Source organism: Mixophyes fleayi, chromosome 1, assembly GCF_038048845.1.
Source record: "Mixophyes fleayi isolate aMixFle1 chromosome 1, aMixFle1.hap1, whole genome shotgun sequence".
Taxonomy (NCBI): Eukaryota; Metazoa; Chordata; class Amphibia; order Anura; family Limnodynastidae; genus Mixophyes; species Mixophyes fleayi.
In genome coordinates, this window is record NC_134402.1 from 392729666 (window position 1) to 392751933 (window position 22268).

Genomic DNA, 22268 nt, shown 5'->3' on the forward strand with positions numbered 1-22268 from the left:
CCCTACCACATACAGCTGAGTCAGCCCTAAATCGTTGGTGGTTATTTGGCCTCACCTACTCTTTTTGTCCCTGGAGCCATGAAAGGGAAGCCTAGATACATTAGTTTCAGACTGTGATACTATTTACTAGGGTTATATCCTCTTGCCTCCCTGAACTGCTGTCAACAACTGTCTCTTCGGGTCCTGTGCTAAATGGTGTACCCTTTCCCCCAGTCACATTTTGGACCATTTGAATCCAGTTTATCTCCAACTAGTAAATAGCCTGCAAAAGGGAGCATGACCAACCTATTGAGGCTATAGTTCTTGCAGAGTGTGGAACCATATCTAAGAAAGCTTTGGATAGAAAATCAATACTTTCTTCATAGAATTTTTTTATTGAATATTATGGAAACTAAGTGCTCTGAAAACCTGGAAACTCTGGAATTCTACCGCTACCCCTAGACTGCAGTTCCTGCTGAAATGTGCAGTCTCTTAAAACATTTTTCCATCTTTCTATCCATGAAATCTTTTTAAAGGTCTTCCAATAGAATTGTAACTTTTGCAAAGAGATTAGCTACCACTGCATCAACTTCATAATTATCATCCATTCTTTCCACTTCCCTATCTAAAAAAGGATACATGTTTTCAGTTGTTTGGGGTTAAACTGACCCTTTCTGGTTGGTCTTTCTTTTTACTGAATCCTACATAACACTGTTTACAAAAAAACCTTTGCTTTTACTGTGACTCTCTCAAAAGAAATCATCCTGTAGGGTAGTTGGGGTTGGCATATCCTAAATTCCCATCACTTTATGAATTTGCTTCCCTTTCTTCACCGTTTAATGACCAATCTTGTACTTTATCAGATTCCCATGATGCATATGTGGAGGACCCTGGTATATCATCCATATGTAATCTAATGTGACTTGAATCTTTTAACACTGCATACAAATTATTTTCTCATCCAGTCTATTTACCCTCTGAATAACGCTGGTGGCTGACCTATATCCATCCTAACTTGAGGTGTACAATCCACATTCAGAGGCTCCAGATCATCTGTAGGTAATTCTTTATCACAAGCTCCACAGACCCCATGATATGTCTTGCACCCTTCATTTACCACATGCTCCAAATATAAAATAACTCTCCTGTGATGGTCATAATAGAACAAGTACTGCGGTGCTACATGTACAGCCAATATCCTTGAGAAATAAGCTCCCCAAAGCTTTGTGAATCTTAGCGCCAAGAGGTTGGACCCTGAACACATTACAGAATATCTCACCTGGTGAGCTTTTACAGGCATTAGGGGTACATGGTAAAATATTTTCATGGTGCCCTGATCTGCATTAGGTAGTCCTTTTATAAGAATTATTCTACTACTGTACAATAAAACCACATACTACAAACATCTTTGTGCTCTCTGAGGAACTGCTGGCTGCTTTTTTTTTTTTTATGTCTACCACAGTCATACTCAAAAATAGATCTGAGGATAGGCTTTTACAATTTTAAATATATTTCCAGCAAGTCATTGTGATATTGTGTTGTAGCTATAAAAGTTTTAATTGCATATATATAACAACCTGTGCTTTAATACCTATAATTATTGTCTATTGTTTAACCGAGCAGAGAATATTTTATCATCCTTTCAAAGGCCAGGACCTGTCTGCACATGTGTTTGTGACAGTGAGTGCACTAGGTAAAATATGGTGGTTAGAAAGCCTATTGTCTGTGATACACCAATGTTGGATTGGAGAGAGCAGTAACCTTTAAATATGTATGTGAAAAGGACGCTATATATTTATATATATATATATAATGTGTGTTTCAATGCGACTGGACTGTGCCACCGCCGTGACTGCTGGGGAGTTGGGATTCATAACCCCATTCTCTCTCCAATCTAGTTTTCGCCTCCTCTTTGCCCTCAAAGTACTTAAGTTACTTGTGTATTGTCACCTATCTTACTTCCTCCTCTCTGCAATAGGGCTTCTGGCCCCCAGCATTCCACTGCCCTCACAAAAGGGACCAATGATCTACTTACAGCAGGGTCACTTCTCCATACTCCTTTTATGGGAAGCACAGTGGCGCATTGTTGCTTTCAGAGCACTGGGGTCACAAGTTTGATTGCAACCAGGGCCCTATCTGTGTGTAGCTCGTATATTCTCCGTGTGTTGGCCTGCTTTCACTCTAGGTGCACCAGTTTCCTCCCACAATCCGAAAAAATACTGATAGGTGAATTAGCTTCTAATAAAAATGGACCCAAGTCTATGTGTGAGTGATAGGGAATATAGATTTTAAACTCCAAAATGGCAGGTGATAATAATAAATGGTTATGAGCAGCACAGTGGCTTAGTGGTTAGCACTTCTGCCTCACAGCACTGGGGTCATGAGTTTGATTCCCAACCATGGCCTTATCTGTGTGGCGTTTGTATCTTCTCTCTGTATGCGTGTGGGTTTCCTCCCACACTCCAAAAACCTACTAGTACGTTAATTGGCTGCTATGAAAAATTCACCCTAGTCACTGTCTCAATCTGTGTGTGTGTATGTATGTTAGGGAATTTAGACTGTAACCTCCAACGGGGCAGGGACTGATGCGAGTTCTCTGTACAGCTCTGTGGAATTAGTGGTGCTATATAAATAACTGATGATGAAATGGTGAAAAAGTTCAAGATCCATATTATGATCTACATGCTTGACTGGACTGAAAGAACGTAAAATACACAATCCTTGAGATTTTGTTGATGGGTATTGTGAAAGCTGGAGATCTAGTAAGTAACTAGCTATTTATTATACACATCATGTGGTTAGGGAGAATCATTTATTTCTCAAAGTTTTGCACTAAATATATTTTTTCTTTTTTTTTTTGTTCACATACTGATTGCGATGGATTTTGAGTTACAGTCAAGTCCATAAATATTGGGACATCGCCACAATTCTCATATTTTGGGCTCTATACACCACCACAATGTATTTGAAATGAAACTAACAAGATGTGCTTTAACTGCAGACTTTCAGCTTTAATTTGAGGGAATTTACATCCAAATCAGGAGAACAGTGTAGGAATTACAACGGTTTCTATATGTGCCTCCCACTTTTTAAGTTACCAAAAGTAATGGGACAAACAAAACAATCCTACATCAAACTTTCACTTTTTAATACTTTGTTGCAAATCCTTTGCAGTCAATTACAGCCTGAAGTCTGGAACGCATAGACATTACCAGACTCTGGGTTTCATCCCTGGTGATGCTCTGCCGGCCTATACTGCAAATGTCTTCAGTTCCTGCTTGTTCTTGGGGCATTTTCCCTTCAGTTTTGTCTTCATCAAGTGAAATGCATGCTCAATCGTATTCAGGTCAGGTGATTGACTTGGCCATTGCATAACATTCCACTTGTTAGCCTTAAAAAAACTCTTTGGTTGCTTTTGCAGTATGCTTCAGGTCATTGTCCATCTGCACTGTGTTGCGCCGTCCAATGAGTTCTGAAGCATTTGACGGAATATGAGCAGATATTACCCGAAACACTTTAGAATTCATCCTGCTGCTTTTGTCAGCAGTCACATCAACAATTAATACAAGGGAACCAGTTCCATTGGCAGCCATACATGCCCACACCATGACACTACCACCACCATGCTTCACTGATGAGGTGGTATGTTTTGGATCATGAGCAGTTCCTTTCCTTCTCCATACTCTTCTCATCACTCTGGTACAAGTTGATCTTTGTCTCATCTGTCCATAGGATGTTGTTCCAGAACTGTAATGGCTTTTTTAGATGTTGTTTGCCAAACTCTACTCTGGTCTTCCTGTTTTTGTGGCTCACAATTCGTTTACATCTTGTGGTGAACCCTCTATATTCACTCTTGTGAAGTCTTCTCTTGATTGATGACTTTGACACATATACACCTACCTCATGGAGAGTGTTCTTGATTTGGCCAACTGTTGTGAAGTGTTTTTTCTTAACCAGGGAAAAAATTCTTCTGTCATCCACCACAGTTGTTTTCCGTGGTCTTCCGCGTCTTTCCAAACAGTTGATTTGGCCACACCTAATGTTTTTGCTATCTCTCTGATGGGTTTGTTTTGATTTTTCAGCCTAATGGTGGCTTGCTTCACTGATAGTGACAGCTCTTTGGATCTCATATTAAGAGTCGACAGCAACAGATTCCAAATGCAAATGTCACACCTAGAATCAACTCCAGACCTTTTACCTGCTTAATTGATGAGGGAATAGCCCACACAAGTCCAAGAAATAGCTTTTGAGTCGATTGTCCCATTACTTTTGGTCCCTTAAAAAGTGGGAGGCACATATAGAAACTGTTGTAATTCCTACATCGTTCACCTGATTTGGATGTAAATACCCTCAAATTAAAGCTGAAAGTCTACAGTTAAAGCACATCTTGTTAGTTTCCTTTCATATGCATTGTGGTGGTGTATAGAGCCCAAAATATGAGAATTGTGTCGATGTTCCAATATTCATGGACTTGACTGTATCTACTGGAGCAATACATGCAGAGCCCCATAGGAGGACTGTTGGGAATGTATAATGATTTGTGATCTATCTACTACTGTTTTTGGGAATTTAGTGTTATGTGACAAAAAGTAAGAAGTTTGTTTGTACACAACTGAACTGTTGTGTTTGCACTAATATATATCAATTTGTTTATTAATGCAATATGAGAGAACTATATATAGATGACATTAAAGGGCATACATCAAGCATATATGGTGGGATGTAGAGCCTGTATAGGGGGCAGCAGCATAAGGTGCATATCGGGGACAAAGTAAAGCGTAAGGGGACAGCATCTGGTTTGTGATATACATATAGGGGCATATGGTGTGAGTAGTACTGTGCATTTGTACTTGGAGCATATAGTTGTGATATGTATGAGACTATGACTAGGGAGATACATGTGAGAGCCTAGGTTTATGTTTTGGGTTATAGTTGGTAATAATGAGAATTTTAGTACTAGAGATATGTATAGGATATTGTGATTGTTGCATATAGGACACTGTTATGAATAGGATGATTGTTACATATACCAATGCACTGTGTTCTGAAACCTTTATATTAGAGCCATTATTAAAAAAAAATTCAACAAATTTTGCTACAGTAGCTCTTCTGTGGCACTGGACTAGTTTTTGCTCACCAATGAGCTTTGGGCGCACCCTTGCTCTGCCCCAGTCGTCTAGCGATCACAATTTGGCCCTTGTCAAAGTAGTTCAGATCCTTACACTTGACCATTTCCCTGCTTAGAGAATCAACTTCAAGGACTGACTGTTCACTTGCTCACTAATATCTCCCACCCTTTGACAGGTGCCATTGTAATGAGATAATCATTGTTATTGACTTCTTTTGTCAGTGGTTTTCATGTTGTGGCTTGACGGTGTATATGGTTTGTAAAATAGCCTGTGAAGTATGTTTATATACAGGAATATCAGTGGTATTGTTGTACCTAATGGGAAGCAGTGGTGTTTGTACAGAAACAGCAGGGGCTAGTAGGGAGTCAGTAAAGATAGTGATGTGTGCGATAATAGAAATTGTAATTAGTACTGTACAATAATGGAATCTACATGGTGCTGAAATCATTCCTTAGTCCGGCGGTTCCCAAAGTGTATGCCGCGGCTCCCAGGGGTGCCGCGGCGCTGTCACTGGGGTGCCGCGAGCCAGCCATAGGATAAAAGAAAGAGCACATAAACTTACCAATCCGTTGGGCGCCGGAACCCAGCAGCCTCCTCTCTCCCGCAGCTGTCACTGAATATCGACGTCAGTAACAAGCGTGAGAGGGGCAGTGGAGGGGGACACAGCATGAGAGGGGCAGTAGAGGGGGGACACAGCGTGAGAGGGGCAGTAGAGGGGGGACACAGCGTGAGAGGGGCGACACAGCGTGAGAGGGGCAGTAGAGGGGGGACACAGCGTGAGAGGGGCATCATCATCATCATTTATTTATATAGCGCCACTAATTACGCAGCGCTGTACAGAGAACTCATTCACATCAGTCCCTGCTCCATTGGAGCTTACAGTCTAAATTCCCTACTATAGACACACACACAGACAGACTGAGAGGGAGATACTAGGGTCAATTTCTGACAATTTCTGATTGCAGCCAATTAACCTACCAGTATGTTTTTGGAGTGTGGGAGGAAACCGGAGCACCCGGAGGAAACCCACGCAAACACAGGGAGAACATACAAACTCCACACAGATAAGGCCATGGTTGGGAATCGAACTCAGGACCCCAGTGCTGTGAGGCAGATGTGCTAACCACTAGGCCACTGTGCTGCCCCAGTGGAGGGAGACACAGCGTGAGAGGGGCAGTGGAGGGGGACACAGCGTGAGAGTGTGCAGGAGGGGGGGACATCGTGACAGAGGGGGCAGTGTGTCTGGATGCAGAGGGGGCATTTTTGCATACAACTAAATAAGTATTTCTGTACTGACCTAAATTCTTATTACATTTTTTTGACCCAACTACTTCTAAAACAGGACTGCTCAATAATTATTTTGGAGGGGTGCCTTGAAAAAATTTGGAGACTCTAAGGGTGCCGCTAACTGCAAAAGTTTGGGAACCACTGCCTTAGTCTCTGGACCACGTTGACATGATAGTATCACAAAACCGCTGCAGATTTGTTGGATGTATATTCATAGTGTGAATCTCCCATTCCACCACAGCCCAAAGGTGTCTATTGGATTGAGATCTGGTGTCTGTGGAGGCCATTGGAGTACACTGAACTCATTTATGTTTGTGGAACCAGCTTCAGACGATGTGTACTATGTGACAAGGTGTGAGGGATGTTTTCTTGGCACAGCTTAATGCCGATCAAGTATTGTTACTGACCATGAGCATTCGGCTAGAGGTCTGAACAACTGAACCACTTGACCAAGTCTGCATGCTTGTACACATGCAGTTGCTGCCATGATTGCCTGATTATATATCAGAATGTAATATCTCCTAATTTAGTATTGGTGTCCATATGATGTATATCTAGGTGATAATCTATTTGTTGTTGCTGTATAAATCAGAATCTATGTGTAAGTAGAAGGAAACTTTACATATTGTGTCACTCTAAACCCAATCGGATATGCTATGCTTCTTCTGAATAATTTTATTGATACATACATCTAACATAGTTCGTTTAGATGAAGAAATGTAACGCCACTTTGGGTAAACTGGAAACTACTTTTGTGTGGTTAGTTAATGAGTTGTTATTAGGTGGTCATTAAAGTATTTGCCTCACTATTAGCCCCTCTTGGCATATCCTTTTACACATGCCCTTCACCCTTAGCTTTAAATGAAATTCAAAGTAGCCAGAAATGCCAATACTAGCTGTTAAAATATAACAAACTGAATTTCCCTTACATTGACTAGTTCCTTTTTTTTTATTTATTTTTGCACATTTAGTATGGAGCCCATACAGACTGACAACCCATTTAAATAGAAAGTATAGGGATCATTGATGTACACACCATAGAAAGTATAGGGATCATTGATGTACACACCATTTTACCTATGTTGGTCAGTACTCTGCCATCCAGGAATGTTGGTGTGGCAAATATGTATGTTTTAGCATTTATTTATTTTAATAGAGATGGTGACCCTCGATGTGGTCCATGCACCACACATTGGAGAAAAGTACTCAAGAATGGGAGGAGTGTAAGAAAGATAAATATGTGGTTTAATCAGTCTTGTGCAGACTAATGGCAGCAAACATTGGATTAATAGGTTTGTAAAATATAAATTCATACAAAATAATTAAAAATATTTGTCCTTTTTCCCCCCCATTTGCACGATACATGTGGTGGTACTCACCTAAAATAGGGAGAGACAGCCAGTGCCCATAAGAACAACCTGTATAACAGCAAATAAACACATGCTCTGTAAAACTCCAGCCATAAGACTGACATTTTATTAATGGTACTTTAACACATTTGGCTGCATTTTTATAAATGATTGCCGCCTGCAGAACAAAATGGCGAGAGTTAAGAGGAGTGCATCCACATCATTCCAGAAATCCAAATCCCCTCACATTACAAAGCAAGGCTAATACTGAACTGATCCAACTAGCGCATAGTGGCAAGTCAGTCACAGGATGAATACGTGTAGTCAGACAAACATTGGTCAATGTATAATCATCAAGGCAGGGCGTTCTGCAGAGGTTGTCATGTCACTTGTGTACCACTTACAGTAACGTCAATCTAAAACATAAAACATTCATAAAAATAGGTACAAAAGTAAGACATGCAACAAACAATGGGGCAGAGACTGATGTGAGCGAGTTCTCTGTACAGCGCTGCTGAATTAGTGGCGCTATATAAACAAATGGTGATGATAATGAACAAACAGTTCTATCCCAGACCAATTATTATGGAATTAAAAGGCAGCAAGAAAGTGTCTTCATATTACCTTAAAGTTTTTCACTTGATGTTACAGGTGTAAAATTTACTAGCAGCATTACATGATTATCTGTATATTGTTCTATGTAAAATAATGTATTATTCCTTGCCCTTAAATGATAGTGATGAAGGTGGAGAGTATATGGTCTACAAGACATGTCACAAAAAAAAAAATGTACATTAAGACTTCCAGATTATTCTATTCTGCATAGTGTATATATAATATTCAGCAGAGCATGCTTGGGGCAGTACAGGAACCAGGTACCAATAAATGTACAAGCTCAGCAATGTTTTATTGCTTAAAGTCTTGTTAGCATTAGAATTCATGGTCTAGTTAAATTACAGGTCGTCTTTGCAGAATATCAAACAGGGTTTACTGTAATAAAACCAATTACCACATGGTGGCACAATTGGCGCAGCAAAAGTCTAAATGTACAAACTACATTACAGTATAACAGAGCAGTAAGCAGTCAAACTTTAACTTAAGGTGCACATACACACAGCAATCTAACAAGGCAATTTGGGGCCTAATGAGCCACAAATCACAGTACGTATGGAGTATCCCAATCAACATATATTAGATATGGATGGGGACAGACAAATCCATAAAGAAGATGACTTCATCTAATTGTGCCATTAGGTCCAGATCCATCAGATAAGGATCACAATTCTATGCCAGGAAGATTGATAGAAAGAATGCATTGATTTCTGTCACTATTACACTATAGCATATATTGCTAAGTGAGGCAAGGCTTGGGTGAGCAAATCTCCTGATCTAATAACTGGATTGTTTACTGTATAATACTCTAGGAATCATCAAAATAAACGTACCATAACCCACAATTTCTCCAGGTCTTCAATACATTGCAGATAGTCTTGTGTGGATATACTACTTGCAGTCTTATTTCAGTGAATATCAACCATAATTGTGCACAAGCGAGAATAGCTGGATAATCGAAATGTAACTATTGTAATGTATGTCGGAGAAAGAAATGAAAACATTTGTTGTACATATCTGCCTCATGTTCTATATTTTTCTGTTATCCATTAACAATAAACTCTCAATTGTATGAACACAGCACTTGAACCAGTCAATGTTTCCTAGTAGAGAACATTCACAGGCTGAAATGGTATATTTGGATATGGCATACATGGTTCTCCCATACACATAAAACAACAGTATAAGTTGAAATAATTAAGATTAATAGTAAAATAAAGCCTCCACCTTGGTTCCCATTTCTGGGACCCCTGCAGTTCATAATGTACTCAATCTTGCTTTGGTTGGTAACCACAGCTAACAAATTACTATGATGTTTTTATAGTAATGCAGGTGATGCCATAAGGGTTTCTCACTGAGGGCCTAATTTATATTTAGTAACAAATCCAGCTAAAGGGAGGAAACCTTGACAAATCATGTTACGATGCAAGAGGTGCATACCATCAGTCACTCAACAAACAGCATTAGGAGAAGTAATAGGTTTAGTCATGACTATTCTGCAGTAGGACACATCTGACTCATCGTGAGCTGCTATCTGTGCAGCAGTCACTCCTAGTACAGGCTGAAAGGCAGGGTTACTGTGTGACAGGGCTTACTTGTTCCTATATCCAAATGTTGCTAGGCCTCCCCTGGAAGATTATATTACTTATTCTGTTCATCCACTGGCATTTGTATAAGGGTGTGTGGCTGGGTACACACTACAGGTTTCTCAGCCGATGATTGGGCAAACACCCATAAACCGACTGTGTGCACAGATAGCGCAGTAGTGTATGCACTTACACAATGGTCGTTCCAAAGCATCAATCGTCTGTTCGTTTGGCTGGTCGGAAAAACTAATACTCTTGTTAGGACCACCTTCTGATCCTGCAGCGTGTATGCACTCACGATCTCCATAGCGTTTAGAGAGTCGTGATCTTTTCAGCTGATGCCAACGGTGAACATGTCCCGCTAAATAAATGTAGCGTGTTGTAGTTGGAATAAAATCGTCTGAAACAAAATATTCAGTCTCAGAAAGAACAGAGTCACTGAAGCTAATGAGATTTGTTATGACATGTGGCTATCTATAACAAGGCGGTTAATCAGTGTAACAGGAATGAATGAACTAATGAATAAAGACTATGCTGTCATTTTCTAAACGGCTACAGGACCAGATGAAGAGGACGGATCTGAATGCAAACCGTATATAGTGTGTATGCATGTATCAGCAGACTGATTGGAACTTCAGTCGTTTGTAAAATAGTTAGTGATAACAAATTGATTGAAAGTTTTTGTAGTGTGTACCCAGCCTATGTACATGGGAGTTCAGCCTGCGTAGTCGCTCCACATGAGCTGCATTCCTAATCAACTTGCACTGAATGGAACAAAATACAGCACAAACGTAGTTTCTTTTTTTTTTTCAATCAAACTTGATTTAAATAAATCTCTGGCCAAATTTAGTTTGGGCAGATCAGCCTGATTCATAAATGAAAGTAAAATAAAGGAGTAAATTAGCACCTTGGCAAAGCCATGTTGCATTGGAGAGAGAGGTAAATTTATATTTGGAGTAGGGTATGTCCTAGATCAACTTTAAATTTGGGTGTAAAAATAAAGCTATTGTGCGCTGTATGTTAAAGCAGCCAGTATTTTTAATACATGCAAAATAAACTAATTTGCACCCCTTGCATTGCAACATGGTTTGTCCAGGTGCAAATTTACTCCTTTTGTTTATTCTCTGCTTTGCTGTCCTTAATTAATCAGTCCCCCCATGTTTTAGGGAAATTTAACCAATAACACATTTAGAAACATGGACATTATTTTAGTAAGTTATAAAAGATCAACAGGCTTAGACGAAGCTGTGGCAGTTGTAGTATAGAGCACAATATTTTGTTAATTATAACAAATCAGAAAAAAAACAACAGTTTCTTAACTCTAGCATGATAATAAATATAAATGTAAATAGATATTTCCTCTCCCTTGTTTCAGAAGTAGAAAAGTGGCAGAAAGTACAAAATGAAATCTATGCAGAAAAAAATAATTGCACTGTAGTATAAAATAGCTTCCTCAACACAATATTAATGCCACCTTCCAGCTACTGCTTCCCAAAGATTCAGGTAAAAGTCTGTTCCGCTTCAGAATGCAGTGTCTGCTGCTCAATTCTTCTTGCCAGTGTGGCCATTAAGGTTGCTACATAACTATAGGATACCATTTTTAACTTTAAGAATAGCAAACTTTAATTACAAAGATCCAACTATGGTGCATGTGAAGTGTTTGAAGGTGGTTCCTTATTTAGAACCTCATAATAAAGAAAATAAAACACTGGAGTGATTATTCCAACAACAACCATTATCACAACTGCTGTCCACCAGCCCAAACCCCAATCTGCTCCATGATAAGGATCTCGTTGTCGGGATATTTTGTAGTCCGGTTCAAAATGGAGTTCTTGACTTAAGGCGGAGACCACTTCATGTAGGTTTTCTTTTTTCATGTCCGTAGACCTCACTATTTGTTCAATATCTCTGTCTACCTCTTGTAAGAAACTGTCAACTGTCTCTGAAGTAAGTTTATCAAGAGCCGGGTTATTTTCTTGGCTTTCTACCGAAGGCTGGATAGACACGGTCCTTGAAACCTTTCCCTTAGGGGAGAAATGCGACTCCGTCAATAAACTGAACCTCTTCACTGGAATTTTTATGCAGCGGAAAGCGAAAAAGTCTTGATCAGTAATGAGGTTGTTGGCTCTCTTGAGATCTGCAACCTGTAGGAATACAGTTATTAGAAAGCAGAATAACTGATAGATGACAACACAACTGCACAATTGTAGGATAGCATTTTGCAGGAATGTGTGGTTATACATTATTATTTTCTTGCCTGCTGGTATCACGTGTATGTGATTTTCTGTATCATGCACTGTCAATTGCCTGTACAGAAGTTTGCATCACATACTTTAGTCTCACCATGGACTATTTCTAAATAATGCCTTGTCCTCTAGCTGGAAACATGTGGCCATGATGTCACAAGATGTAGAGGACACAGTATTGAGAAGCGTTATTTAATACAGCAGATATTACTGTACAAAACAGGAAAAGGAAAAAAACAAAAAGGACATGTAGCAATGTTATAGTAAAATACTTTCTGCGCTGGTTCAACAAAATTTATATGAACGTTAAGGGCACACTCACCTAACCCGAGGACATACCTTGACCAGATCATATGCTGTTTCGACCAAAATAATATTTTTATCAATGCACCATACAATATAGCTTCCCACTAAGCAGTGTTCATAGGATTCATACTACTTTCCAAAACACAAAGTATTAACATGGCCGACCATAAGGTATTGTCTGCAAATGCTTGCGGCTTTGTTTAGAGCAGTAAGAACACAACTTATCAAAGTTCTTAGCTTTACTGTAAAGGCACAGTGCAATGTTTTGGTGCTCTGATAAATGTAAAGTTCCAGGAAACTAGGAACAAACCAATAACATTTTTTCTGTTGGCCACATAGAACACACCACATAATTACGCACATAAACATGCGGTTGCCCACATTATAAGACCATATTCATTTTTTCACAACTTTTAACTCTCATTTTAAAACAATGACAGAATAGGATGGACCATCCAATTAAATTTGAAACAATAATATAAAATTACTTCTAATTATTTTACTATTGGCAACAAGTTAGACATCATTTTTTTTAAATACCAATATAGTTCTCATGTGCAGAAGATATCTATATGTTACTTAATGTCTCCATTTTTGTCTAAAAGAGTAACTTTCACATTTACCTATACCCTCCATCTAGCACTGTCCGCGATGTAAGCACAGGACTTCAGACATTAGTGTGCCTAACAGCGGATCTGCAAACTGCCCTATCCAAGGTGATTACATTATATTATATAGTATTAAAGCATATTACATGCTGCACATAATAAGCCAGGCAGGACCCTAGAGATGGTGGGAAATCCTGCACCCTTCACTTCTATTACTTATTGCAGCAAGTGTTGAATGGGGGATCATACAAGTATGGGGGCACAATTCTATATTAACTCCAATCTTTGAGTATGGGCTATAACTTGGTCTTCCAAAAAATCTATACACAAAGTTGTTCTTATTCCAACATTTCAATCATGATTAACGATTTTCCTTTCCATTAAACATGATTGAAACTTTGGAATAAAAACAACTTTGTGTATAGATTTTTGAGAAGACCGAGGAGTGTTGCACCCATGTGGGATACATAGATAGATATACACACACACACACACACACACATATATATACACACAGTGAGCAATAAAGGGTTAAGGAGGTATTTTAAATTGACAATGTTTAAACACAAATCAGGACTTACAGTACAGCAGTGTTGAAGGGCTATTGAATTCAACGTGTCCCCTTGGACAATGTCCTTGCCTATAAGGATAATATCATCGAGGCGTTCTCTGGAAGTGCTCCTTCTAGTTTTCTCTCTGCCTCGGGGTCGCAGCTCGTATTCTTCTGCTTCTTCTTCCGATAAGTCTTTCTCAGAGTTGGCCATGGCTGCAATGTGATAGCTATGACCTCCTGCAGTAGATGACAAAGATGTTGGTTTCAGGTAACTTCGAGACTCCTGCCTCCCAGCCACCTCCAGAACCACTGCTAGAGAGATTTAAAATGTACTCAAACAATCAATCACATTTATTATTATTTTTTAAGAAAAAAACATTATGATTCCACAAAAAACACCTTTGCTAAATGTTGCCCATCTTTTCTTTAGACATCATAGTACTATAAATAAATGGTGCAATGTTTATTTTCTAAAGAAAAATAAAAGTGAACTAATAACTTAGATTATTTTACGCATGTATTTCATAAAATAAGTGTATTTAGAATTTGGTTTTTAACTTAAATTCTTGGCTACAGAGCCATCTAACTTCCATTAACTGAAGCCGACCACATATGCTATATTACACGCATACTAGCTCAATATCAGTGCTAAATACCCAAATATAGCCAATTACAAGGGAGGGCATCAGCGCCAACAACTGCACCATTGCAACTAGTTGAACAGTCTCTATTACAAAGGACTTTAAATGAGCGATACAATATTTGAAAATAACCGTCTTACAAAAAAAATAAAAGAAAAAAAATAGAATTTTTCAAATTTTACGAGTAGAATTTTATTAATATAGAACGAAAAAGTATTTTCAATAATTTAAGAAAGCAAAATAAAATATAAAAAAAATATATTGTGTTATAGCAAGCATTTTAGACACACAAGCATGTGAGGTATTTATTAGGCTTTCATCAATCCTAATATTGGATCAAATTGGGATTCAATAATTTTTTTACTATAAGAACCAAACGCATAGGGGTGAATTCAATTTGCCGCGATGTTCCTCAGAACATCGCAGCCGCAGGATTTTTACAGAAATCTCCACTGATTTTTTCCTCACACCCCATAGGGGTGCGAGGAAAAGTGAGCAGAGATTTTACCGTAGTAACAGTTAAAATGCGCAGCCGTGATGTTCTGAGGAACATCACGGCTAACTGAACTCCCCCATAGTTACAATTATGTTACACTCATGTGTGGCAGAACTACTGAAAGAACATCCAGTACACTGGAGTCAAGTGCAACTTTTTTTCTTTACAAATTAATAATTAAATAGCTAAATTATCTATACAAGCCAAATTTTTCATCTAGAAGTTACAGTTAACTTATGTCAAGACACTTAAGCATACAGTAAGGCAGCGTTATGTTTGTCTAGTCACTATTCAATGAAAACTGTCCACTTTGAATTGTGTGGTTCCAGTGCACAAAGTGATTTAATAGCAAGAAGCAAAAGAGTAACAAATAAAATAAGTACAGCTGATTACATACGCAGGCGCTCTGGATCCAGCATAGTCACTCAATCCTGAAATCTGTGGTCATGAAAACTGTACGATAGTCTCAGGGCTACATTTACTAAACTGCGGGTTTGAAAAAGTGGAGATGTTGCCTATAGCAACCAATCAGATTCTAGCTGTCATTTTGTAGTATGTGCTAAATAAATGATAACTAGAATCTGTATAGGCAACTTCTCCACTTTTTCAAACCCAAATATACCCCCCCAGAGCCCAGTGTATATACAGTTGGTGTTACATTGAAAACAAGAGAGATGATTTGGCGTGTTAACATTGTTTCAGGCTTCAGGTCAGCCTGGTATAATGCAGGTCGTAGGTCAGTTCAAAGGATGCCCTCCAAGGGTGGGGGTCAACTCTCCAACAGCTGCATACGTATCTTACCGCCGAAAAGCTGGTTCAAACTGGTCGATTCGCATTACACACAAAATACCATTCAGATCATTAATTCCGTGTCATTCATAACTAACATACGCAAGGTGCAATCTCTTAGCCGATAGAAATGGATGTCCGAGGATAAATAGGGGATTAGAATGATACTAAACATGATATGTTTCCTGTATCCTGAACCTTAGATCGCAAAGTGCTTTTAACATTATTATATTTAACTATTAACTTATTAACTATTATATTTGATTATAAACGTGTGTTGGAACTGTTTTAAGGTGAACCATTTACAAGTGACTGTGTTAGTGTAAATGTGTGTAGAAGTGTTCGCACGTGTTGTGGTTAAATACGCCCTTCCACGCCGTAGTGTGCCATTTGCAAAGACAACCAAATTGATGGATATTAATTTGAAACACCTTCATCCAATTATTTGACTTGACAGCACATTCCAACTTTTATAAATAATCGTTAAGTTTGTATGACGGAGAAGATAATGCACAGAAAGGCAGCATGAGGAAGTGCACACCTCCTGTCTGTCTCGATTCTGGGGGCTGTCCTGCCATCCCGACACCTATATTTGGGAGGCATGTCCTGTTCACAGCTGCTCTGTTCAGAGCTGGTGAATGCAGCAATATGTTTAGGAGAGTGAACGAAATTCCAAAAATTGGAGCGTTGAGAGATATGGCAGAGTATTATGTTGTCTCACTATGTGCAACACATTGCAGGTATAAACAAGGGCAATATAGTATATAGGACCTTCCCCCTCCTGTTCCTGTATTTGGTTTTGCTACGGTTTGGTCTAATAATGCCTCTGTTTAACTGTATATCTGTTTCAGAGTTCTAACTTAAACCTTGCCATCAACAACCCGCTTTTCACTTTGCTGTTTAATGTGGTCAGAGACTAGGAAAATAGGAAGCACCCAAGAAGAAGGAATAATGATCCACAGTACTACCAAAATCCTGTAGGTGCTCTACAAACACCAAAACAGGTGGCATTCTGCTGGTATATCACCCCACCAAACAAATAGTTGTATTTTCTTTAATTAAACATGTTGAAGGATCTCTCAACCTAAAAATTATGTTAAACAGCTTCCTCACTCTCCCTTTATATTCTCTGTTTATCATCTGAACCTCACAGGAGACACCAACACTATCCCCATCTACCTTAACTGTGGTACAACCATAAGATGACGCACTAGTTTTGTTAGAGCTAGGAAAATTTTGTTTAATACATTTTTATTAAGACACTGACGGTCAAAACCTTGGCTCTACAGAGCCAATTGTCTTATTAATAATATATAGATAAAATTATATAAATGGATAAAGGGGAAATCCCATTATAGGAATAAATAATTAACAAACAAATAGACAATTAAACAAAAAGACAAAATAAGAAAATAAAAAAGCAAAAGAGTAAAGGACATAATACAATCAAATCTAAAGAACTAGTATATTTGGTGAGACCACTGTCCATCTTTACAGATTGTGGAAGACAGATTTTCTCAGGAGACCAAGTCTCCCTTTATGTAATGTTTTCATGACCTAAAACGGACCCAAACTTTAGAACCACACACGTCTACTAAGAAGAGATTTTTGGCACGTTTATCCTATGAGCATGTATGAGAAATGTATCTATTGCTCACTTTATACTGGGCCATTATTTGACCTTTTAACAGTACCGATCAGACCGCAGTTAGACAACACATCTTTAAATCATGTAAGAATACCTGTTGAAGACAGATTTTATCAATGGTTAAAAACGCCGACAATGTATAAAATATGCAGGACAAACATTTCCAAAAACAATGCTCAGAATGGATAGCAAATACTGGGTGTAACCTACATTGATTATAGAAGATTCTTTCTTAATTAGAATGTCCCTTGACCATGATGAAAGACTGAGAACCATTGTTGGTCATCTTGAGTGGATTCTAATTTTTATTCACATGGACACATTACGGACATTCTAAATTCCTGCCAGTTATGCCATAATAAAGCATAATGACATTATACCAGTCCTGGACGAATGCCCAAAACAAACAAGATCAAATACAGACTCTTTGAAGGTCATAGACACACCTTAGTGTTTTAACAAAACATGTGACTTTTAGATATTCATAATTATCCTTATCATCTGTAGTGTGGTACACTTGCCACATTACAACTAAATAATTTCCACCAAGTTCAATGTATCTTACAGAGAGACAAAGCAAATTGAATGAATGGAGAGATTAGATGGAATTGGGTTGGTCGGTGAGATTTGTGCAACCATATCATATCTACTGTCTTCTAGGTCATCCAACAATGAGTGCCATTGAACAACCTGTGCCACATTGACTGACTCATTGACCAGAGCACCCTTAAATCAAACAAGATATTTCCAAAAAAATCTTGGGTTCATACCTACCCATGCAAAAAGCAACACAACTGCTTGCAAGTGAAGTATAAAGATTGTGATGTGTGTAGGTAGTATAACAGTCTGGAGCTGCCTGACCATGCTGCTACCCACTTTCCTGTTTCAGAGAGAGGAGAGTGGTATCTGACTGTTATACGCATCTTAGGACACACCGTACAGTAAGAACACAGCTTCACGGATATAAAATATTATGCTTTTTAGTCTAACAAACTATTCAAAGCTAAATTTTAAGTTTTGGGTGGATGTCTCCTGTAATTTGACTGTCCTTTTCACACTAAGGGGCATATTCAATTGTTGGAGTTGTAGCCAAAATTAACGCGCCGCACTATTACCGTGATTACGGTAATAGTGCGCGTAAATACCGGTATTACGGTACTTTTCTCGCTGGATCCGGCTTACTATTACTGTAATACCGGTAATAGTTTTTCCGCAGCGGAAACCACAGAGAATTGAGTATGCCCTTTAAAATATGATCATATTGACTAGATCAGTGATGGGCAGCACAATACACGGTGAGGCCACATGTGCAGCCTCCAACCTTCAATAGACCCGCACATTACCCTTTAAAATATGTTAAAACAATAATCAAAGAGACACCCATCTTTAATAACATTAGCATGCATTTTAAACAATTGTTATAACATATATCAAACAAATCAAGCAGGAAGAAGCTGAGGCCTCAGGTGAAAGCTCAGAGGCCCATCACTGGTCTAGATGGATGGTTACATTGTGTAAAATTGCCTCCTCATGGGGATCAAACCAGAAATAACCTGGCTGTTGTTCCATGTTACATTATTGTTGAAACCGCTAAAATACAGATGTGTGACTTGTTCTGTGTGTTTAGGTGCAAGCACATCTTTACCGTTGTTTGTGTGGCTATGTGAACAATCATGTGCAGACTGTATCTAACCCAAGTGTCTCTTTCTTGGCAGTTATATTATACTGGGCCTGATTGAGGCTTCAGGCCGCCCTAGGCTTATATGCTCATATCACCCACCTTCCACAGCAGGATAATATGCGGTAGGTAATAACAAACTTGTCCGGGTTCCTTCACCTTCACCAATGTTTATGTTCCCATGCTTTTGAAATTCGGCTCCACTTGGCTTTTTAAAAAGGGTCATGGCAATCTTTTCATTGCTCACTTCATTTTCATTAAAATCTGAACTGTATAATAGAATGGTGGCATGAACAAGTTATTGTTATATTGTGGGGAGCACTATGAAGATATAATTAGATTAAGGGGGCAGTTATATTTGATTGCTAAAGGGGGCAATAATTATTTATGACATTATATCCATGATAGGGGCACCATTTATACTAAGTTTTGCCTCTGTGTCCTTTTTAAATCTGCATCTTTCAGCAATATTAGTAAATGACTAAGTGTGCATAGACATTCTGTATTTCAAGAGGCTACAGGTTCCACATACAGGCCATTCTGCACAATTCTATAGTCCAACCCTCTTGCCGATATAAATAAACTTCAGAACATGTCAGTTGCTACCAACCAAACTGTATGGCAGGTATGACAACCTAAGCAGTTTATTTAAGCAAAGAACAGAAAACCAAACAATTTTTAAAATACAACTGAACTGAAAGTATCCATGCTTATAAAAGGAGATAAGCTGAAGCATGAGGGTGGGAACAGTCAGAACAGGTCTTTAGTAATGTGCAAAAACACCAAGATTCACATTGCTGTAAAAGCTTCCCAAAGTGGTAACAAAAAGAAAAATCTAATCATACAGAAATACGACATCAAAGCAGGTTACACATTTTATATTTTCACTTTGTAAATTATGATTTTATTACATAATGACCGTCCATTTACCTATTCCTCAAAAACAGAATAAACAGTGAGGGCATTTAGGTTAGAAGAAGAGGCTTTTAAATGTTAAAAAAAATGCTATGTTGCAAATGTTCAAAATATAAAAGTACACATGGGTGGTTATAATGCACCAATGCTGCATGTCACTTCTCTTACGGTTCATGTAGGAATGATGCAGAGGAGACACACGCTCTTTGATCCCTTGGATAAAACACTCAAAAAATAAAATAAAAAAAAGACCCACTTCCATCTAGAGTTATAAAAAAAAAGTCTGTGCACCAGCTGTGCATTTTCTTATAGAGATCAATTATCTTTAAATTTCCCTATGTCCACCTTAATTTACCAAAAGAAATAGGACCCTGCACTGGTGGATTAAAAATGTCCATGTGCACTTAACCTTATAGCATCAAAAGAATGACCGATTACCATCCACTTTTTCTGTACTGTGCTCATTCAAGATGTCTGTTTTATAATTGGTCACATACATCATACATATAACAACCTGCTGCAGGAAGACAGCTTCCAATACTAAATAAATGCAATACTATAGCTCTTTCATTAAAAGTATACATACATATATTCCCATAGATTGTAAGCTTGCGAGCAGGGCCTTCTCACCTCTTTGTCTGTTTTACCCAGTTTGTTTATTAGTTTACTATGTTTGTCCCGAATTGTAAAGCGCTACGGAATATGTTGGCGCTAAATAAATAAATGATGATGATAGCCAGGAACTGTAAGTGAAACTACTGATATCTAAAACTGATCACTTAAGTTTTGACTGTTCAAATTTATTTGTTTTTAAATCACACTAGGGATAACAATAGCTCAACATGAATAAGTGTAATCATTAAAGCCCTGACACACAGTACTGAACTTCTATTTACATTAGAGTGGCTCACCAGTTATTTATTCTTAACAGGTAGCCAGCCATGTGTGATAGTAACTGTTTACCATCTACAACTCTAAAGTATGATCATTTATACCAAATACACTCTAATGTGTATATCAACACCTTCCTTAGAGTTTTTTTTTTTTTATTCAAATTAGCTTTGTATGTTTTTATTCTGAAGGAACAAAGTTCATCTTTGCGACCCATAGATTAGTTTATAGTTAGATTATTTTATTACTTTAAAGTGATGATATCATCTGCAATGATTGGCACTTTGGAGTTTACAGATAAGGACTTTTCCATAATTTAAAGGAACACTCCTAAAATATACACAATTACATTGTAAGACTACTTGTCTTTCACCAAATGGCACTTGGCATGCTTCACCTCACAACATTGTTTATCAGTAGTCCCAACAGAGACTGTAAGAATAAATGCTCAGTGATAGGACATTACCAGGTAAAGATTTACTTCTTGTTAAAACAAACAAAGTTGTCCTGTTTCTGGTTTACAAAACTTTCTAAATAGTACCCAGATAAAAATAGTTTTCTTAATTGCTTTATTTCTGTCTTCGCATATATTATTCTATTTAAAATAGAACAGGAAATTGGGGATGTGTAAAAAAAAAAAATATTGAATGACTAATTGGTATGTTTATACTATAAACAATAAGTTTATAAAGAAAAAAAAATGAAGTTGTCCCACCCTAAATGCACCATGTTTTGGGTTCCGATGGATAGGTGTAAACCCGGTGTTGCAAATGGTCCGGGACAGCCTATAAATTAGATTTTGGAATATGGGCAGATCAGCTGGGATTCCTGGAAACATATAACATTGTGTATAATGATAGAGACTCGCCATATATCAGATCAGCCTAGACATAAGGATATCCCTAGCACATACAGTACACAAGTACATGAACACATACTAAGCACATAAACACACACTTAAGGATACCGGTAACATGATGCACTAGATCACACAGTATAGGGTGACAACTATACAAATGAAGACAGTATTTATACTAGCGGTGGATACTGCTGACACTGCCACATAACAGCAGCCGCTGAGGACACAGACCGTCCGGCCACTGGCCGGTACTCCTACCTACTCTCACCTTCATAGCTTGGTCTCTGCTCTCTTCGTTGGGCTCATCTCGGCCACCGTCCGTACAGGTGCCCTGCTTGCGCGCCCCCGCCGCTGTAGGTCAGTCACGGCAGCGCGCACACTGCTCATAGGCCACGTCCACAGGCTGCCAGGCTCACATCCTCATCCTTACGTGTACGTGTGACGTCAGCGCGTGCCCTGTTCTGTGCTATGTGAACAGCATCACTTGCTCCTGATTCTACCAGGCTTTTAAATATATTTTGTAATAGGAAATGTCCATGATTTCTAGGATTACCCAAATGCAAAGTAAAATTCTTGATATGTTATATGTATGGTACAGTATTCTTGATGTTAGTCCTTGTTTTACTGGGCATTTGCAACTTAATTTGTATTGAGTTGGAGTATTTCCAGTGTAGATAAATGACAATACAGCTAGCT

At 38.4% G+C, this 22268-nt stretch overlaps 1 protein-coding gene across 1 annotated transcript; it reads right to left on the reverse strand.

The window, feature by feature from the left end:
* Positions 1-7843: 7843 nt before the first annotated feature.
* Positions 7844-21820, reverse strand: LYSMD3 (LysM domain containing 3). Its single transcript, XM_075180882.1, has 3 exons — positions 21749-21820; positions 13684-13892; positions 7844-12086 (listed from the first exon to the last, which is right to left on the reverse strand). Exons 2-3 carry the CDS (start codon positions 13864-13866, stop codon positions 11583-11585), a joined length of 687 nt encoding a protein of 228 aa, XP_075036983.1. The 5' UTR covers positions 13867-13892; positions 21749-21820; the 3' UTR covers positions 7844-11582.
* Positions 21821-22268: the final 448 nt, after the last annotated feature.

What these genes read in the sequence shown, in the direction of transcription:
- LYSMD3 (XM_075180882.1), bottom strand. Translation starts at nt 13,866, where the DNA reads ATGGCCAACTCTGAGAAAGACTTATCGGAAGAAGAAGCAGAAGAATAC. An exon ending in CCCTTCAACACTGCTGTACT is followed by an intron (nt 12,087 to 13,683) that starts GTAAGTCCTGAT and finishes GTATTCCTACAG; the next exon opens with GTTGCAGATCTCAAGAGAGC.